This window comes from Porites lutea, chromosome 3, assembly GCF_958299795.1.
Source record: "Porites lutea chromosome 3, jaPorLute2.1, whole genome shotgun sequence".
NCBI lineage: Eukaryota > Metazoa > Cnidaria > Anthozoa > Scleractinia > Poritidae > Porites > Porites lutea.
This window is the reverse complement of record NC_133203.1, coordinates 4,247,955-4,267,264: the sequence shown is the minus strand read 5'-3', so window position 1 is coordinate 4,267,264 and position 19,310 is coordinate 4,247,955. Positions and strand designations below refer to the sequence as shown.

At 41.3% G+C, this 19,310-nt stretch overlaps 1 protein-coding gene across 1 annotated transcript; it reads left to right on the top strand.

Moving 5' to 3' along the window:
• The first annotated feature begins 8,155 nt into the window (after nt 1-8,155).
• On the top strand, nt 8,156-18,512 carry LOC140931456 (uncharacterized). The gene is made up of 7 exons (XM_073381269.1): nt 8,156-8,249; nt 10,495-10,761; nt 12,459-12,731; nt 13,762-14,133; nt 15,695-15,885; nt 16,571-16,804; nt 18,348-18,512. The coding sequence occupies exons 1-7, from the start codon at nt 8,156-8,158 to the stop codon at nt 18,426-18,428; spliced, it is 1,512 nt and encodes a 503-aa protein (XP_073237370.1). The 3' UTR covers nt 18,429-18,512.
• Nucleotides 18,513-19,310: the final 798 nt, after the last annotated feature.

Sequence of the window (19,310 nt, the reverse complement as noted above, 5' to 3'; positions counted from 1 at the left end):
AATGAGCAGTGAAGCGAAAAAGCAAAGCGTTTAAGAGCAAGGCAAGTCACTCACTACTGCAGGGTTTAGTGACTTTGTTTCCTATAGCTTTCATTTGTTCTCACTATGGTCCGGAATTTTTGCTTTTGTTTGTATCTGTATCTTGCAGTTTTGGGCATGACCTTGTGCCAATCTCCGAAGTTCTGTGTCTTCCACAGGCGACCCAAACTCACGTTACGAGGGAAGGGTGTAATGTAATTTACATACCATAGGTGACGCGCTAGCCTCCCCGCAGACGTCCTTTGGGGTTCGTTTGTCACGCATTCATTTCTCCCCCACGGACTCTCCGTGGGGGAGAAATGAATGCGTGACAAACGAACCCCAAAGGACGTCTGCGGGGAGGCTAGATACTAGGCTAGCCTGCGTAGCATGGCGGATTTGTCGATCCGGGCGCACGAGAGGCGAAGTCGTGAGAAAAATAAAAATCGTGGCCTTTTCAACTGCCGCCCCCTTCAACTCATTTTGACATCCTGTTGACAACTTGTTTGGTTTCAGTTTTCCCAGCCAATCAGAAATAAAGTGTTGACAGCCTAAACACGACACAAAAGCTTGTGATGTAATGTAAAACGTGACCTTGGCCGGAATTGGAGTTAGACTGCAAAACAGTCGGTTTTTTTCTCAAAATCAGTAAAGAAATCGGTAAAGCGTGGCGTAAGAGTCTTACGCGCGCGACGCCCAGTCTCGCTCTCTGTTTTCAGCCTCATTCCAGACCTTTTGTTTGACTGCTCGCGCGTACTTAAATACGCAAAAATACAGACTGTTTTGCAGTCTAGAATTGGAGTTTGCTTGAACAAACACAGGTTTTTTCTTTGTTGCTATCTCGCGGATAGGTGACTACACTGCGTTCTAAACTTGACTGGGTAGATCTTATTTTTGCTGCTCTAAGTCTTACATTTATTTAGAGGTCATAAAGTTGGTTTGTTTCATCCATATTGAGTAATTATTTCCTGTGGTTAATGCTTCTACGTGTTGCTGTTTAGAATTTGTTGATCTCAGATGCAGTTGTAAAGTACTAATTTCTTTGACCACTCTTAAAGCCTAAAGCTGGCTGAATAAAAGTTTTAGCTTTTTGGGTCTTTTCCGACTAAAATGCATGGATCTGGATAACTACAAACCAAGGAGCCTTGGTTTGTAGTTTCTTTGTCCGTGAATGTTTTGACGCTGGGCCCTGCTTCTTAAGTGTTGTTTGCAGGATGTTGTATTTTCACGCGATCTTCAGATTTGAGTTGTTGCTTAAACTTAAGCTACACCAAGTATGGAGAATTACGCTGTGCGTCTTTCTTCTACTGTATGCGATTCATCGACCACAATCGCGGACACCGTTCGATGTAGAGCGCTGGCAGTGCGTTATTCTCTATTAAAAACACCGAGTAATAGAGAAAATTGAGGTGGACTTTCTCGAAGCACTGAAAGTTACTGTTTCTGTCATAAGGTCCATTGCTGTACAGCTCGAGACAACATTTCCGATATCTGGTCGTCTATAGTACTTTTTAGAGGGGAAATTGTGATCATACAGGTTTTCGATGAGGGCATTTCTTCAATTTGGCCATAGCAAAGACAGGAAAGACCATGCTATTGCCAAAACTTGTTGACAAAATTTCCATGACATCTCTCTTTTCAAGAAAACTGTAAATGGCCATTTCCTGTTTAGGCTTCAATACAATTGCCCTGTTTTCCCGTCAAAAATTCAAGATCGACGACGCTCCGGTCAACGCTTCTTTGATACCGTAAAATTCCGAAAATAAGCCCCGGGGTTTATATTTTTCAAAGGTCCTTTTTGAGGGGCTTATCTACGGAGGGAAATTTACGTTTCAAAATCGATTGGGCTAGCCTTTTAGCTGGAAGAAAATTTACCGTTTTTGCTTTGTTTTACTTTGTATTTGAGGGCAATTTCCAAGCACAAGCCCCCGGGGGGGGGGGGGGGCGGGGTTTATACTTGGAGGGGCGATTAAACGGAGGGTTTTTTGCGTTACGAGTTTGGGGGGCTTATATTTGAAGGGGCTTATACATGGAGGGGCTTATTTTCGGAATTTTACGGTATTTTGATTTTGTTTTGCGGGGATGATTTGCTCAGTCCCTCGAACATGAGAGGACACAGAGGCTTTTTACTGGAAGTACCATCCCACGCAGGGATGTTTTCTCCGCGGGCAGCTAATCCGACTTAATCCCATTTAATATGTCGCTCTCTTCGAAAGTGCGAAAATTTTCTTGTGGTGTATTAGATTTCAGATACATTTTCGTAATCTTCATTTCGCGCCAGAATAAATTAGTTTGCGCGCAAAGGGCTCCTAAAAAAATCACAAGGTTTGTCCCACTTCGAGTCCACCTTCTGGAGATACGCCGGCTTGGTAGCTGGAATACATTGCCGAGGCGAAGATCTGGCATTTTTTCCTCCTCGTCGTATTTTCTTCAAGACAAATGTTTATATTTGTTGTGAGAATGCAGCGCATATCGGTGAATTTTACTTCATGGGCTTGCTACTTCTGAAAGAAGAGTGCCGGATTTCATCGTTTTGTTCATGTTTATTAGTGTTGGCGGCAAATGTAAGGTAAATGAACCGACCACTGTAAGGTAAGAATTGAAGTTTTAAATTTGTTACTCGGCGAAAAATCGTGTAATTGGAATTCGTGAAACTCGTGAGTATTACCTCTGTTACCTAATGTCATGCGATGACTCCTCGCTTTTTCGATGCGTAACACGGATACAAGCGATAAATTTCTTTCGCAAAGTGAAGTATAATTTACTTAACGAGACCATTTGACGAATATTTCTCGTTATATGCTTTATTCATATTTGCTTGGCTTATTCAGGCTACATGCCAGGAGTTTGATGACAATGTTTGTGTGCTATAATTGTGCTGATAAGTTTTTGCATCTTTATATTGAAACTCATGTAAGCCAAACGTTTGTTAACTCGAGCAAAACACTCTTCTATTATGGAGGAACTTTTAACGTCTTTCGGGGCCCTAATATGGTGTCAAATTTTTAGGGGAAACAAAGCTTGATTTTTGGCCAAACAGACTATAGCATTTTTGTCTTTAAAGAGAGCGCGAGGCAAACGTCCGTGAGTACAGTGTAAGCCAGTGATTCTTTAGGTAGAGCTAACAAACATAGGCTGCACTTTAGGTGGCACACCCATGGGTGCAGTGTAACCAAGTGATTGTTTAGGTAGAGCCAACAAAAATAGGCTGCACTTTAGGTGGCACACCCATGGGTGCAGTGTAACCCAGTGATTCTTTAGGCAGAGCTAACAAACATAGGCTGCACTTTAGGTGGCACACCCATGGGTGCAGTGTAACCAAGTGATTCTTTAGGTAGAGCCAACAAAAATAGGCTGCACTTTAGGTGGCACACCCATGGGTGCAGTGTAACCCAGTGATTCTTTAGGCAGAGCTAACAAACATAGGCTGCACTTTAGGTGGCACACCCATGGGTGCAGTGTAACCCAGTGATTCTTTAGGTAGAGCTAACAAACATAGGCTGCACTTTAGGTGGCACACCCATGGGTGCAGTGTAACCCAGAGATTCTTTAGGTAGAGCTAACAAACATAGGCTGCACTTTAGGTGGCACACCCATGGGTGCAGTGTAACCCAGTGATTCTTTAGGTAGAGCTAACAAACATAGGCTGCACTTTAGGTGGCACACCCATGGGTGCAGTGTAACCAAGTGATTGTTTAGGTAGAGCCAACAAAAATAGGCTGCACTTTAGGTGGCACACCCATGGGTGCAGTGTAACCCAGTGATTCTTTAGGCAGAGCTAACAAACATAGGCTGCACTTTAGGTGGCACACCCATGGGTGCAGTGTAACCAAGTGATTCTTTAGGTAGAGCCAACAAAAATAGGCTGCACTTTAGGTGGCACACCCATGGGTGCAGTGTAACCAAGTGATTCTTTAGGCAGAGCTAACAAACATAGGCTGCACTTTAGGTGGCACACCCATGGGTGCAGTGTAACCCAGTGATTCTTTAGGTAGAGCTAACAAACATAGGCTGCACTTTAGGTGGCACACCCATGGGTGCAGTGTAACCCAGTGATTCTTTAGGTAGAGCTAACAAACATAGGCTGCACTTTAGGTGGCACACCCATGGGTGCAGTGTAACCCAGTGATTCTTTAGGTAGAGCTAACAAACATAGGCTGCACTTTAGGTGGCACACCCATGGGTGCAGTGTAACCCAGTGATTCTTTAGGCAGAGCTAACAAACATAGGCTGCACTTTAGGTGGCACACCCATGGGTGCAGTGTAACCCAGTGATTCTTTAGGTAGAGCTAACAAACATAGGCTGCACTTTAGGTGGCACACCCATGGGTGCAGTGTAACCCAGTGATTCTTTAGGCAGAGCTAACAAACATAGGCTGCACTTTAGGTGGCACACCCATGGGTGCAGTGTAACCCAGTGATTCTTTAGGCAGAGCTAACAAACATAGGCTGCACTTTAGGTGGCACACCCATGGGTGCAGTGTAACCAAGTGATTCTTTAGGTAGAGCTAACAAACATAGGCTGCACTTTAGGTGGCACACCCATGGGTGCAGTGTAACCCATTGATTCTTTAGGCAGAGCTAACAAACATAGGCTGCACTTTAGGTGGCACACCCATGGGTGCAGTGTAACCCAGTGATTCTTTAGGTAGAGCTAACAAACATAGGCTGCACTTTAGGTGCACACCCATGGGTGCAGTGTAACCCATTGATTCTTTAGGTAGAGCTAACAAACATAGGCTGCACTTTAGGTGGCACACCCATGGGTGCAGTGTAACCCAGTGATTCTTTAGGCAGAGCTTACAAACATAGACTATACAGGTGTACATCAGATGGTAACAAGTTTTCCAAATAAAACTTTGTCATTAAGTGCTACACCATGGCACTTCGACTATTTCATTAGCGCGCTGGTTTTACGCACAATTGATAGTCAGGAGAAGTCGTATTGTCTAAAACCATGGCAAAAGACAAATTTACACACATCACAGCGTTAAGGTAAGGTAATACACGGTATTTCCTTCAGGTACATTTACATTTTCTGTTAGGTTATAAGCGATTAAATCGCATGCAGCGACGAACAAAACGCGAAGCCGTCAGATATTCTAGAACCGTGTTATTTACAGTGCTGTGCATTATTATTGCTTACCTAACTAACTACGCGCTGATGGAAATAAGTTTCGGCTGCTTTAAATTTTGAAACAATTCACTGGTACTGTATAGTGATAATTGGAGCGGAAAGTTAGTAGGCGAGTAGGGCGATTCTGCTGTGGTTTCTGTAATGTAGAAGATATTACGGCAACGAGGCTCCCGAGGTCCGTTCTGGAAATCACAACTACATGTGGGATGAAATGTATTCTGCGTGCAGACGTCTCCTTTTCCAGGTTAGGTTAAATAAACCCGTACCAACGGTCTGTTTAACAAAGCTCCCGCGAGACGGTTTCTTGGTGATTTTATTAATTTTTCCGATCCATTTTTTTTTCAGCTCTATTTTGGCGGCTTTTGCGATACAAACTAAATTCATTTTTAGTTGTGATGGCATTACACTGCTTAAGCAAGACGGCTTTGGAAGAAACTGAATATATTGCGCTTCACGATTTCGCAAAATCGCTGCGGGAATTAAAAATATTTTCTTCCAAAAAAGCGTTTTTACGCTTCTTTATCTCGTTTGTCTCTTTTTTAAAGGTCCTTGAGAACAGAATAAGATTAAGAGTAATATTTTATTACCTCCAACCTAAAAACCTGATTTTTGACCAGATCGAAACAAAACTGGCCTCTGAAATGGAAGAAGAAAAGCCTTTTATTTTTGCCGGCTTCGGCCTGCCGACGCGATCGTGTCTGTTTTGCTTTCATATGATGACATTTTCCTGAGAGAAGGGTGTCGGGAAAAACACCTCGCGCTGATCATACGTGACAAAATCCGCCGCGCCTAAGCTAATTAAGAAAAGTCTCCTCGAAAGCTCCATACAATTCCTTATAACAAAATTATAAGGAATTGTATGGAGCTCTCCGGGATACTTACAGTGCAAGCCCTTTGTGTCTTCTCATGCTCTCCCATGGGAGATTACCAAAATATTTGATTGACGGGTGAACATTCTGAACCAATCGGAACGATCCGTACGCTAGCGTACAAACCGACCCAAAAAAGCCCCCCGCCGTGCAGGCGGTTTTTCAAGTTGCTCCCGCCCCAATCTCTTCGCGGTTCCTCTGCCCTCGCCCGCCTCAGGAGCCCGCCTTTATTAGGGAGCAGGGAGCTTAAGCGACAACGACGGCGACGGGTACGAAAACGTCACTCTAAAAGTGAATTCGCGCTGCTTCAAACTTTATCGCACTTATTGCATCTCGTTCAATTCGTCAAATGTTGGCATTTTTTCTGGAATTGAATTCTAAAAGACTGCGGTATCGAAGTTCAGGAAAAGGAACGTCGTAGTCGAGCAGTGACGGCAAAGCATTGTACAAAAAAAGCGTGATGCACGTGCAAAGTTGTTTTTGTGCCAATCTAACCAGTTGCTGTTTTGCCCGTTCTCGCTGACGTCGCGGTCGTCGTTGCTTAAGCTCCCTATTACTTAGCGCGCCCAACCAAAACCGCCATGCAACGCAGGCTAATACTAGGCCAGATCATTGACTCAAATCCTACAAACGTGCATAAACTTGCCGCACAAGCTGTCAGCGTGAACTGTGCAAGACTTCATGAATGCTTCTGATTAGATATAACAAAAACAAACATCAAATACAATAATTACTCAGGCTTACCACTCGAGATTCAGTTCATGAAAACTATCAAGGAAGGCCACAGTTGCTTGAGACTTTTAAACCCTCTTACGCATTAAGCAAGGTGAAAAACGAAAATTGAACTACCAAATTTTGACAAGCGACGCATTTCTCAACCAAAAACCCAGTAAACAAACCAGCCATGAATAACAGAAGACTCTTGATAGCAGCTGTATTTCATTTTGTACATCCAGAGGAAAAAGACAGTTAAACACATCACAAGTTGACACAAAACTCTGTCAGCTTCAGCTGTCAAAGAAAACAACTTTCAAGATGCTGCATAATTTTTCCGCATGAACTCACCTGTCAAATTTTGACCAATCAGAGTATAAAAATTGGACGTAGAGCGTGACCAACGCGTGACCGTGGTAAGATAAGGTCTTCCCCTGTACTTTTGAAAAAACTGGCTGAGGTCAGTTTGAAATCCAAATCCTAATAGTGCGGGCCATAGCGACATAAAGACAGCATATTTCATATGAATCATAGAAAAAAAAATAAACTTGAGCCTGCGATCATTTGAAACTGGTAATTTGTCAACGGATAACTTCAAAAGAAAACTCGACCTCGAAATAAATCGCAAGACCAGACCGTTTTAATGACCTTTCCAGTCATAAAAGGTATCTGTTAGGCCTTGTGGGCCTTTTTACAGACGAAAAAGGACAGGTTTCCCTGCCTTTTTATATACCTCAACTAGTGAAATTTCTACGGCTTTCAAAAACCTGAAGCTTGAAAAAGTTACCCCTTTCGGTCGAAGCCTCACCGTATAGGCCTTTATGGGTAGTTACCTGTAGTTGTCGGCCTACATCTCGGGTGAAAATTTGAAAATAGACGCGTTACAGTCTCTCCACCTGCAAGCTACTGCAGTTTCCTAGTTTTCCGTTGGCGTCCTGTCGAGGTTATAAACATTATTTACTGTTATAGATAGTCAGAACTTACCAAGCAAAGAATGTTAACCAAAAGAGTCATTTTCTTGAAGCCAACATTGGAGCCGAGAAGACAAAGGGTCTAAATTCTGTCGTTTCTTTCCGATAATGTGCTTTCAGAACTGCGGTCACTGTGTTGGGTATTCAGTCGACCGTAGCCAGGACAACTAATTTCATGACTTAGCTTTTTGTTAGTTGTAATCATGTGTACGTGCTTTATGTTATTTCAGTATCCCATTTAGAAAATCCACAGAAACTTTCCAGAAACGCTGAAACGTAGTCACCAGAGGTGACGTTATCTCAAACTGACTCCCGCGTCAATGGCACGCCATACGCAGTAGGACGTCAATCGTTTCACGGCTGATCATCATTTCCTCATATCTCTAACTAGATTTTGTACAGCTGTTTATACTGCTTGGCTACATTTTCAGGGAGTATTCTGTAGCATGCCTTCGATTGGAACAAGAAGATCCATGCTTTGTTGGAGGAGAGCTTCCTTCGTCTTTCTGATGGTCTTGAAATTGTGCAGCTCTGAGGAATGTGAGTGTACATTTCACATTTGTGTACAAACCCTTGTGTTTTATTGTTTGACTTTGGGGGCAGACCAGAACTGAGCAAAGATGTAAAATAGGCATGAGTCTCAGGACTTACTGGCGAAAGCTTTCAGCTTTAATTTGAGCGTTCCATTGATAGCTTATAGTTGTTACTCGAGTTTTCGCCCACTGAGCGATCATTGTGTGAGTCCCAGACCCCTAGACTAGGGGACATATCTTAAAAGAAAGTAGCTTGGCGCGTGCGTAGTACCATTGAAGTAAATCAACGGAAGAAATATTTCTGCAACTTCATGCAAAGAAACTTAAAGTGGTGTTGTGAAACTTTAACAATGATTGACTTCGAAATAAACTCAGATCAAGAAGCCTATCAACGACTCTCTTTTTAAAACCGGTGTAATGAAAAGAAAAAGTAAATTAATTAATAAATGAGAAAAATAGGAAGTGAGAGTTAATTAGGTTGTTAGCCTAAGCGGGATTCCTAGACTGTAGAATGTAACAATGCATCGGTCTTTGATTCACTACCTTTTCAAGTCCGCTGAATAATATTGATTTTGCCACATAATCTCTGCCAGGAGGCCCTCCTGATCTCTGCAGACCACGCAAATAAGTGGTCACTGTTGGCCCAAAGAAAGATGAAGACACTTAGAAAATAGAAGGCGCAAGATATCCTTTCCAAAATTTAACCTATCCGTTCTTTCTGTCGCAATGGATAGGGATTAAATCGGATTAAAGTAGTTTTACTGGGAAAAAAGATTCGACTTATCGACAGCATTTTCATGTCTTGAGACGCTGCTGATAACTTAATGCCCACGTTGCTAAGATACGTTGTCGGTATCTTCAGCTGGTTCAATGTGTATACGTTCTGCACCATGCCAGCAAAACACTGCGCTCTGCCATATAAGAGTCTGCATAACTAGAAGAGTTATTTTTCCAAAATAAACCCCTTTTTTGAATTAAATCCAAATTTTAGTTCATTGTTCAAGCTGTTAATGCCTATTGCTTAACCTCGAGTAGCGCCAAGAGCGTAAAAAATGTGTTCCTCTGGTTACACGCACGTTAAAACCTAGTAAGGGAGGGGCAACAACTCGGTTAAGAAACCGTTTCATCCCAACAGGATTACAAAGGAAGAAGTCACACAGCACGTACGAAAGACCGGCTTCATGCAAAGAAACTTAAAGTGATGTTGTTAAACTTTAACCCTGATTGACTTCGAAATAAACTCAGATCAAGAAGCCTATCAACGACCCTCTTTTATAAACCGGTGTAATGAAAAGAAAAAGTAAATTAAATTAATTAAATGAGTAAATTAAATTAATTTAAATGAGAAAAATAGGAAGTGAGGGTTAATTAGGTTGTTAGCCAAAGCAGAATTCCTAGACTGTGGAATGTAATAATGCATCGGTCTTTGATTCACTACCTTTTCAAGTCCGCTGAGTAATATTGATTTTGCCAACATAATCTCTGCAGACCACGCAAATAAGTGGTCACTTGTTGCCCAAAGATAGATGCCGACACTTAGAAAATAGAATGCGCAAGATATCTTTTCTAAAATTTAACCGTACCTGTCCGTTCTTCCTATCGCAATGGATAAGGATTAAATCGGATTAAAGTAGTGTTACTGGGAAAAAAGATTCGACTTATCGACGGCATTTTCATGTCTTGAGACGCTGCTGATAACTTAATGCCCACGTTGCTAAGATACGTTGTCGGTATCTTCAGCTGGTTCAATGTATATACGTTCTGCACCATGCCAGCAAAACACTGCGCTCTGCTATATAAGAGTCTGCATAACTAGTAGAGTTATTTTTCCAAAATAAACCCCTTTTTTGAATGAAATCCAAATTTTAATTGTTCAAGCATTTAATGCCTATCACTTAACCGAGAGCGTAAAAAATGTGTTCCTGTGGTTACATAGCACGTTAAAACCTGGTAAGGGAGGGGCAGCAACTCGGTTAAGAAACCGTTTCATCCCAACAGGATTACAAAGGAAGAAGGCACACAGCACGTACGAAAGAATGAGAAAGGATTCGTGCGTGATACTTGTTGACGATAAGATATTTTTCATTACGACGTACGGTTACTGCTTCGATTGTTAACTTTCAAAAATAATTTTGACTTTCTCATTATATTTCCCTCAATTTACGAAGGAGTTTTGTATTTTGTGAGTAACGGGGTAAAATTGACTTTCAATATATCTGTGCGTAATGTATTTTTTCTCTCTATCTACGTAGCTTCCTCCTTGGAAATAAAAGCATTTCAGCCAGCGGTTGTTCCCATAAGAGCCATTACAACACTAACACTTAAAACCAGCGTGGAACTGAATGTGACTTCAAATACCACTCTTCAATGTAGATTCAAAGACATTTCTGTGCCGGCTAGGAAAGAGGATGGATTCATTTTCTGCGAGACGCCACCAATGAGAAATACCGACAGAGTCCCTCTTTTTCTTGATGTTGATGGACAATTATTCAAAACTAAAAAGCCGCTCTATTTGCACGGTTAGTGAGTCTAAGTAATTAAGGTTGCACTTACGGTCAAGCCAAGTCTACAAAACCTCGTTTTATAAAACCCTTTCATGTGACAATGTTTTCCCGTATTGTTTTGGTCTTGTAGACCTTGTAAACAAAGGTGTAACAACTTGACTTACTACTGAATAATATATCATAATTGAGGTCAAGCCGGCATTATCTGTTGTCCAGTCATGGAGAAAGGGGAAAACAAGGCGAAATCGACTGTTCTTTTTAGCAGACGTGATTTCTGGATATCGGATAAAACGCTTTGTCGTGTGCTTTGATATAGCTTCTCAAAGAAACAATAATGACAAATAATAATGACATTTGCCTGAGAAAACAGCCTACACGCCACCACTGAGATCCCTGCAAAATGATGTCTGTGAAACGAGCACAGAAATTCCACACTGATGACGCGTCACTATCGAGATCTGGGTAGTGCTTCTAATTGGTGGAAGCAAATTTTCAGCCAATCAGAAGCACTACCCAGATCCGTATGATGACGCGTCATCAGTGTGGAATTTTTGCACTTGTTTCTCAGACGTCATTTCGCGTGAAAACCTGTGGCCGGCGTCACGAAATATCAGCCGTTTTCCCAGGCTAAATTTATATCACTGTGGTGATTGCTTTTTCTCTTCATAAATTAATATTAATAAGAGAAGCATATATGGAAACCAGGTGGTCATGTTGTTAGCCTGCGTGGCAGGCGTTAAAAGGCAAAGGGGAAGGGGGAATTTGGGCGAGCGAGGGAGAAAGGAAAGGAAGGCCTGCAAGGACGCCATTCTTTTCTCCGTTTTTCACGCTCAGATTCTGAGCGTGAAAATAGTGATTGGTCAGAATTAATTAAATGTCAATCTTCGACTTAATACCTTTTTCCCATTGGTCGAAATCAACATCACGCCATTTGAGTAACTAAACATATATCGTCAGTGAAGCGTGATGAGATTTCTCTACGGGAATTCATCGTTAGAAGGCATCAATTTCAGCTTAAAAGGAGAATTTTTGGTTGAGGACTTCTTCTTGCCGGTTATAAACCGCCAGGAACTCACTTTAATAATAAATTGCTGCCTTCTTGCAGCTCTTCGAAGTTCAGCCCTTCTTTCCCCCGCCATCAGCGTTCTTTTGTGTGCTCCGCTGGATCCAATTCGTCCTGATAGAAATTCAAAGAGTGCTTGACGGCAAAGTGTTTTAATTTTCTTAGACCAACATTGCACTGAAAGTTGCGAAGAGCCACTACCTTTCTTATTAAATGGTTTTCCAGCCCGATTACTTCAGGAACAACTTGAATAGATTTATGCTGGATTTTATGTAACTCGGCACGCGTCGTTGCAACTTTCAAGGAAGATTCCTTCAATGCACGACCGCATTTGAACTTTTTTATAGTACCTTTACTTTAGATTTCTTGTTTTAGGAAAACAAAAGAAAAACAGCGCGAGAAATACGCCGTGCATCGCGGCCAGACTTATTTGACAGCTAGTCATTCACAGTTGCGTTATCTTTGTAATTTTTTTAATTAGTAGGTGGGATGGCGAAAACAATGGCTTCCTTGCAGGCGTTCCCCTCCTCCCTCCTCCCTCGCGTGCGGTCTCGCGCCCTAATTCCCTTCCCCTTCCCTCTCGAACGCCTGCCACGCAGGCTATCATGTTGTATGTTTTAAGAAGGTTTTTTTTCACTTATTTTTGCAGACCCGTTCAAAGTATCAAACGTTACCCCTTCATTAGTTTCGCCGGCTCAAAACATCTACTTGACAGTCAGCGGTATTTCTTGTCAAGATTGGTTACAGTATTTCGTCCGGTTTCAGACCGCAAACGGAACAAAAAAGACCCAGCAGGGGATCTGTAAGGATTCTATTATCTCGTGCTATGTCCCTGAATTTTCACCCAATACACGGCTTCGGGTTGGCTTGACTCTGAGTAACAGACTAGTGGAGTGGGCTGACAGGAAGATTCTTATACAGTGTGAGTAATCTTCGATAAGGGCGATTCATAAAGCCGCTCGAGTAACACCACCCCCATTGTAGCCACCAAAAAACCACAACCTTTAATTCGGAACTACAAGGAGATGTTACGTGACAAACTCATGTACGATAACCAACTTCACGATAAACATGGTTTCTAGATGGAATACAAAATACATTAAAATTACAGAAATAGAATGAAAAACTTACACTAACACTTAAAACCGACGAAATACAGAAAACGTTAACAAAGGAAACTTACAACACGTGTTAAGACGTCCGGCGAGTACGATGAAAACCGATTACTAAATGTAAAAACAAATACAACCGCCTAAAACTTAGCACAAACGTGGCGAGCACCTTTTCACATGTTTACGACCGCGAGGTCCTGGGCCTAAGTAAAATACCGCTGGTCGGGTAAATAATAAACCGAATTTAGGCATAACCTGAAACTACACCCATCCACCCACCTCTTTTCATGTTTGCTTCGTCTTTGTTCTCAGCCGATACATATCACTATAATTGTTAATTATAAAGAAAGCGAAGGAGCACAAGCTTTAACACAACTTTCAGAAACTCATTAACATTCAGTTAGCATAATTGTCCATAATATTGACTTCCCGAGACTGAAAAGTCAAGGGGGTGGTTTCACACGCATCACATTTACTTCAAACCCAAAATAACAACGTTTACCTCTGGTCCGGGCTATTCAAAGCTGGGTTATAGGCTGACGTAGGGTTAAAAGGCAAATTCACTTAAATTCTTTTCGTCTACAATTTGATGATTGGATACGCTCAAAAGAAATAGAATGCTTTTGAACAAAACAAAAAGGACAAAAAAAATAACGGATTAAAATTAAGCCCTAGCACTAATTGGCCTTCAAACAACTGGGCCCTGGCGTAGCGCCAGCTCAAAATTACATATTCGAACTTAAAATAGAAAAAAGGTTGTATTGTAATTTTACTTAAGAGGTAGGAGAAGGAACTAAATTTAAAAGAGGTCTTAAAACGGTCTCGTATTTTGCGTTGTAGATCCGATAGACGCTATGAAAAGTTGGGTAAAAGACGTGAAAACAGACACTACTGCGAAAGGATCGTTTGCATTCGTGGTAGTACTCAGAGATCGCTTTGGAAATCCCATTAAAGTTATCGAGAGAGACAACAAGAAACCGACAAGGGTATTAGTTCAGTACGCGCCAAGGAAGAAACCACAACAAATGACCTTCCTAAAGTGTACCACGACCATAAGGAATCATGGGACTGGTGATGAGTTTGTGTTGAGCTGCGCAGGCGCTGAAAAGGAAAGTATCTATTTTTATCCTTCCATAAACAATGTACCACTTGGTGGGAAGGAGAGGTATGAAGCTACAACTACCTTATGCCCTGGAAAGAACAGTTGTGAAGGTAATTAGCTTATCATGCATACGGTTTAAGTTATGTATACACTATACCGAATAGCTTTTCGTGTCGACACGAACAGCTATTCGATATAGTGTGAACAGCAACGGCACAGGAATGGAGCAAGTCGTTCACACACATCTAGGAGAGTCATGTTTTCAAAACTTTTTACCGCCTTTTCTAGCTGCGGGCATGCCAGACTTTCTACACGTTTGATGAAAGCAATAAATAAAGTGTGCTTAAGGTGACTCGACCCAGTTTTTTTCGGGGGGTACCATCCTCTCCTACTTTGAAGCTCTCTGGTATCCCCACCTTTACTTTTATCGTAAGTCTAACACATAGAATGGATAACATATAGATCAATCTACAATATAGCATAAAATTTTGGGCAATCGGAGTAAATGTCACGTGGTTATAATGCCACGCCCCTTTGAGGTCTGAGTCGAAAATCTGCTGTTGCAGGCATTTTTTCGTTAAAACCTCTCGACTACATATAGTGCGCATTAGTGCCTTGCGCTGAACAGAGTTTCACCAAACTCGCAAAGACCCAATTCGAGAAATTCAGCGGTTTCCAAATGTAGGTCATAATTTATGCGAAAATAATAACCAAACTTTACACGATTATGTCTAACAAACTATGAGATTCATCCCTTTATTTTGGGCATCGTTATAACAGATGGGTCCTTGCAAGTCAGCAAAACGCTTTAGGGCCTTGTAAATACGCGCGATTTCGAGCAAAGCAAACATATAGAAATTATAGTTTTCGCTATTTGTTGACGCTTGTCAGCGTTTAAGAGTCCTTCTCACGAAAAAAGCATTTTCTTAAAAAATTGTAGTTTTTTTTCCTTCAAATTTTTTGAGGGCCACAATTGATGAACTAACTACCCGGACTCTGAATTTCATGGTCATTGAAAAAATGTGACATTATCTTCTATAAGCCCAAACTTGAGTACACATTGAAGATTTTTAGCGTTTTGGCTGAGTTTGTGCTTTGGGAGTTGTCTATTGTTTCTAGTCTGTCAATGTACAGCATTCTTGTTCAGCACGCGTGCAATGACCACGCTTGGCTGACTTGCGAATGCTCAACGAGATACTCAGATAATTTAGTATGAGAAAATAGAAGGGATTCCCGTCACGAGTTAGTTTAATTATTGGCTTACATTAAACCTATGAAAAAATGATATTTTTTAATAGTAAGTAGATTTAGTGTGTAGCACTTCTTGATTTTTTTGCAAAGGCACAAGAAGCACGAGAATTGATTAAAAATTGTGAGTTAAACCTCTACGTATCACACGATGGCCTGTCTCCCTGTACCGAAATTATCATATCTCGGTGAGCATTCGAAAGGGGCGTGGCATTATAACCACGTGACATTTACTCCGATTCTATGTGTTAGACGTACGATAAAAGTAAAGGTGGGGATGCCAGAGAGCTTCAAAGTAGGATGGTACCCCCCCCCCCCCAAAAAAAAAGAGTATGTGTTAAGCAGATTTTTAGATTTGTTTTTCAAGATGTATGTAATTGCAAGGAGTTTCATTCGATTTGACTCAAACTTTTTGTCACACAGCTGAGACAGAGACCCCTACACTGGTCATAGTACTAGCATGCCTTGGAGCAGTTCTTGTGATATCACTGGCTGCAGCGCTCATATTTGTCTGCCGCAAAGCTAAAAAGAAAAAAACATTTGTCTTGGAGAGGACTAACGAGTTAGAAATGGACGTGCAGCTTCCTAAGGACGACAACGGCGAACCGATAGAGGTGGGAGCTTGTAATTGACTCATATAGAACCAGTAAAAATTCCACTCCACATATGTTATGTGGCGCGTTACTTAACTTAGTATGGCTACTGGATAGTTGTCACATGCGAGCCTGAACCTGCCTTCCGAAGAGGACAGGTGAAGCGCGGAGGAAGAATATTCCTTTTTAATACTGTACCCTGCATGTGTTATCTCCTCTTGGAAGGCGAATTTCCACCGATTAGGGTGTCCCGCTGGCTCCATCATAATGAAAAAAGGTGCAACGAATCGTTTCTCAACGCGAATTTTATGAAGACGCAAAAGTACAAGTCGAGACTCAGAATGACGACGGCTATCTGCCTGCGGTCACACATGTTGCACGTGGGAAAAAGAATGTCCAAGTAGGCTTCCTGAACAATTAAGGGTTTTATATTCCGATCAGATTGAACATTTAAGGTCACGTCAGTTTTATCGCTACCTCACACAGCTTATGGATGTTCTTGCGTTTATATTGGTTTGAAAATATTTTTTTACAGCATTAATTCCTGTGTCAAGAAGCGTCGATGATGTGTATCGCGCGTAATCCTTCGTCTTTAATCTTCGTCCCTTTTAGTCTGTAATACCATTTCCGTTTTACTTCACCTTTTAACGTCAGTGTTTGCTCACTTGCCTTAGACGTATTTTTCATTACGTACCTTTTTTTCCAGCCCATAAATCGACACGAAAACTACGCGCCCGACAACAATGTTGAAGATATCGCAGCAGCCAGTGCAACTCAAGAAAATGTCTCAGAGGATGAAAAATCCTGTGATGAATCAACCACGCTGCTTTTTAATGTTTCTGGTGCTCTTGAAGAATCCGAACAGGAATCTCAAGCAGAAGATCAAAAGGAGGAAGAAGACGAATCCGAGAAAGAGACTGACGAAATGATCAAGACGCAGGTAAGCTTTAGGATATTTTCCGAGTATTGCCTGAGAAAAATGCTGCCGACATTTTGCGAGGCCACCGCTGGTTTCCCCGAGAAATGACCTCCGAGGACCGAGCGCAGAAATACCGGCCATACTGATGGTGTGACTCTACCTAGATCTGGGTAGTGCTTTTGATTGGCTGAAGCAAGTTGGATGTAATTAAAGAAATGTCACGCGGTTTCTCAGGGCTGTCAGGTGGGTAACAAGTGAAAAACGTTGCCAGTGCAGATCGACTTTTTTTTATAATATCAAGTTATGGTTGGAAGTGACCATTGTTACCTCTTTTGATGTCCTCACAGCAAACAATAATGATGAGAATCTTGTCGAAACTCGAACTATACATTTTGCATGACTATTAAATCGTCTTCTCGTTTTGATAGAGTATAAAAACCTGACCGCGAATACTCGTCTTGGCAAATTTTATCACTTATATGGCCCCTGAAATACCACCTGACGTTCCTAAAGTGAGCGCAAAGAGGACAGGCCCATAGCTTTGTGATAATTTGAACCAAAGTCGAAGCCGAAGCCTACGACTTAGTTTTGCTATATTTAAAATTACTTTCCAGACCAGATCCATAAAGACATTTTAAATGTACCACAACTGGACTTGATGTTTAGGCTATTTTCGCTTTGAATTTCCCGCGTGTCACCATTTTGAATAATAATGACATCAATCAATTGTTTGAAACAGTATTTAAAATCAATTGACGTCACAGATTTCTAAGAGTGGATTTATTCGCAGCATTCACCATTTTCACATAGAACAAAATGCACCTCATTTACCCCCCAAATTTTGTATCACCATGGTTTTTAACAATGTTTGTTTGTTGTTGGACAGGTTCTATCCCTTTCTCCGAGAGCTAGAGGTTTTTCTCCGGTTGCTCCGGTTTTCCCTCCCCTAAAAACCAACACTTATCAAATTCCAATTCGATCTGCAACGCACGGACACGTTTCAACGAGTTCATAAGAACTTCTAAGTGCTCTGTGGGTAGACAAATGATATTACAGTTCTAATTTCCCCAGGGTATTACAGTCGTCCCGAAAGAAATCGAAAAAAATGGCTGTGCAAAATTTTGGGGGGTAAAGAAGGTGCATTGTTAGTCTATGTTCTATGTAAGAATCCATAATGCAATTTGTGTTCCCCACAAAATTGTATTGTTTTCAATTTCTCTCGGGACCAACAAACGTCTTTTGAGTAACTGAAAACAAATCCTTCGTGGGTTTTGAGGGGAAAACAATTGCATTAATTGCATCGTGAAAGTTGCAGTGCATTTTAAATGCCCGCTGGAATTTTTTATTGTCTTGAAGTTGTATAAGCAATAAAAAATTCCAGCGAGTAAAGGCGACAGTTTCAAAACGAATTTACCCAAAATGTGGTGTGCGGGAAAAGAGAATTTCGCATCAATTTTTTTTCGGTTCAAATTCATTATTTCATTTGGGACAATTAACCTTACGTATTTCGAACATGTTTGAAACTTTTATATATATATATATATTTTTTCTCTTTTTTTTGCAGAAACCACTACACAAAGAAAATATACAGAGAGGCTTAAAAGAGCTGACCAACATCGACAGGCATGGATCAACGACATTCTAGCTAGGAAACGATCAATCAGATGGTATCAGTTACAGCTTTGATATCATAGTATATGTACATTAATGAGAAATTAAATTAAGAAAAGCGAACGAAAGAAATGTCGAGCCGAAATAGAAATGAACAGAAGCGTTAGCCGGTTAGAAACTCGTTTCAAAACCGTGTCATATAATATAACAACGAAAACCACATTACTCTATCGATAAAAGATAATAACTAACGGAAGGAAAAGACGCAAACTGCTCTTACCATTTTTCCACTCTGTCCATAGATCTAAGTCTTCCCTCCAACAACTACTCCTCCTCTAGCTTCTAAGGTTTTAATCTGCAGGATCAAAGCGGCAGTTGCGACATGAAGACATTCACTTAAAAAGTGAGTTCACGCTGTTTTAAACTTCAACGCTGTTCTTTCATCTTCGGCTTCAGTTTGTAAAATGTTGGCGAGTTTTTCTGGAGTTGAATTCTTAAAGATTCTATCTGAGTTCATAAAAAGAGAAGTAAAACCGTTGTCTTGTCAGCGCTCACGTCCTGCATAAACTGATGTGAAATTAGTAGTTTCACGCTGTAGTCGTGTGCATCGATGGCAACGAAAATGTACGCAAAAGCGTGATGCACGTGTAAAGTTGTTGTTTTGCTAATCTTCGGCCTCGGATGATTGCCCTAGATCTGCTGGGTTTGCTGGGTGTTGTAGTGCTTCATTGGTTGACGCAAACATGTTTCACCCGAGGCACGACCAATCAGGCAGTGCTTTCAAGAGCTGAGTATTGACAGGTTATCAGTATGGAATTTCTACAGTTGTTTCCCCTACGCACTCACAGGTGCGACCTAATTTTTTGGGAAATTCAAAATTACAAGTCGTGTATGCGACGATTCTGTTATAACTTGC

Bases quoted from the DNA above. Each gene is read 5' to 3' on its own strand.
- LOC140931456 (XM_073381269.1), top strand. From the start codon at position 8,156: ATGCCTTCGATTGGAACAAGAAGATCCATGCTTTGTTGGAGGAGAGCT. The intron at 12,732-13,761 runs GTGAGTAATCTT...TTTGCGTTGTAG, and splicing joins CAGGAAGATTCTTATACAGT to ATCCGATAGACGCTATGAAA. The intron at 15,886-16,570 runs GTGGGAGCTTGT...CTTTTTTTCCAG, and splicing joins ACAACGGCGAACCGATAGAG to CCCATAAATCGACACGAAAA.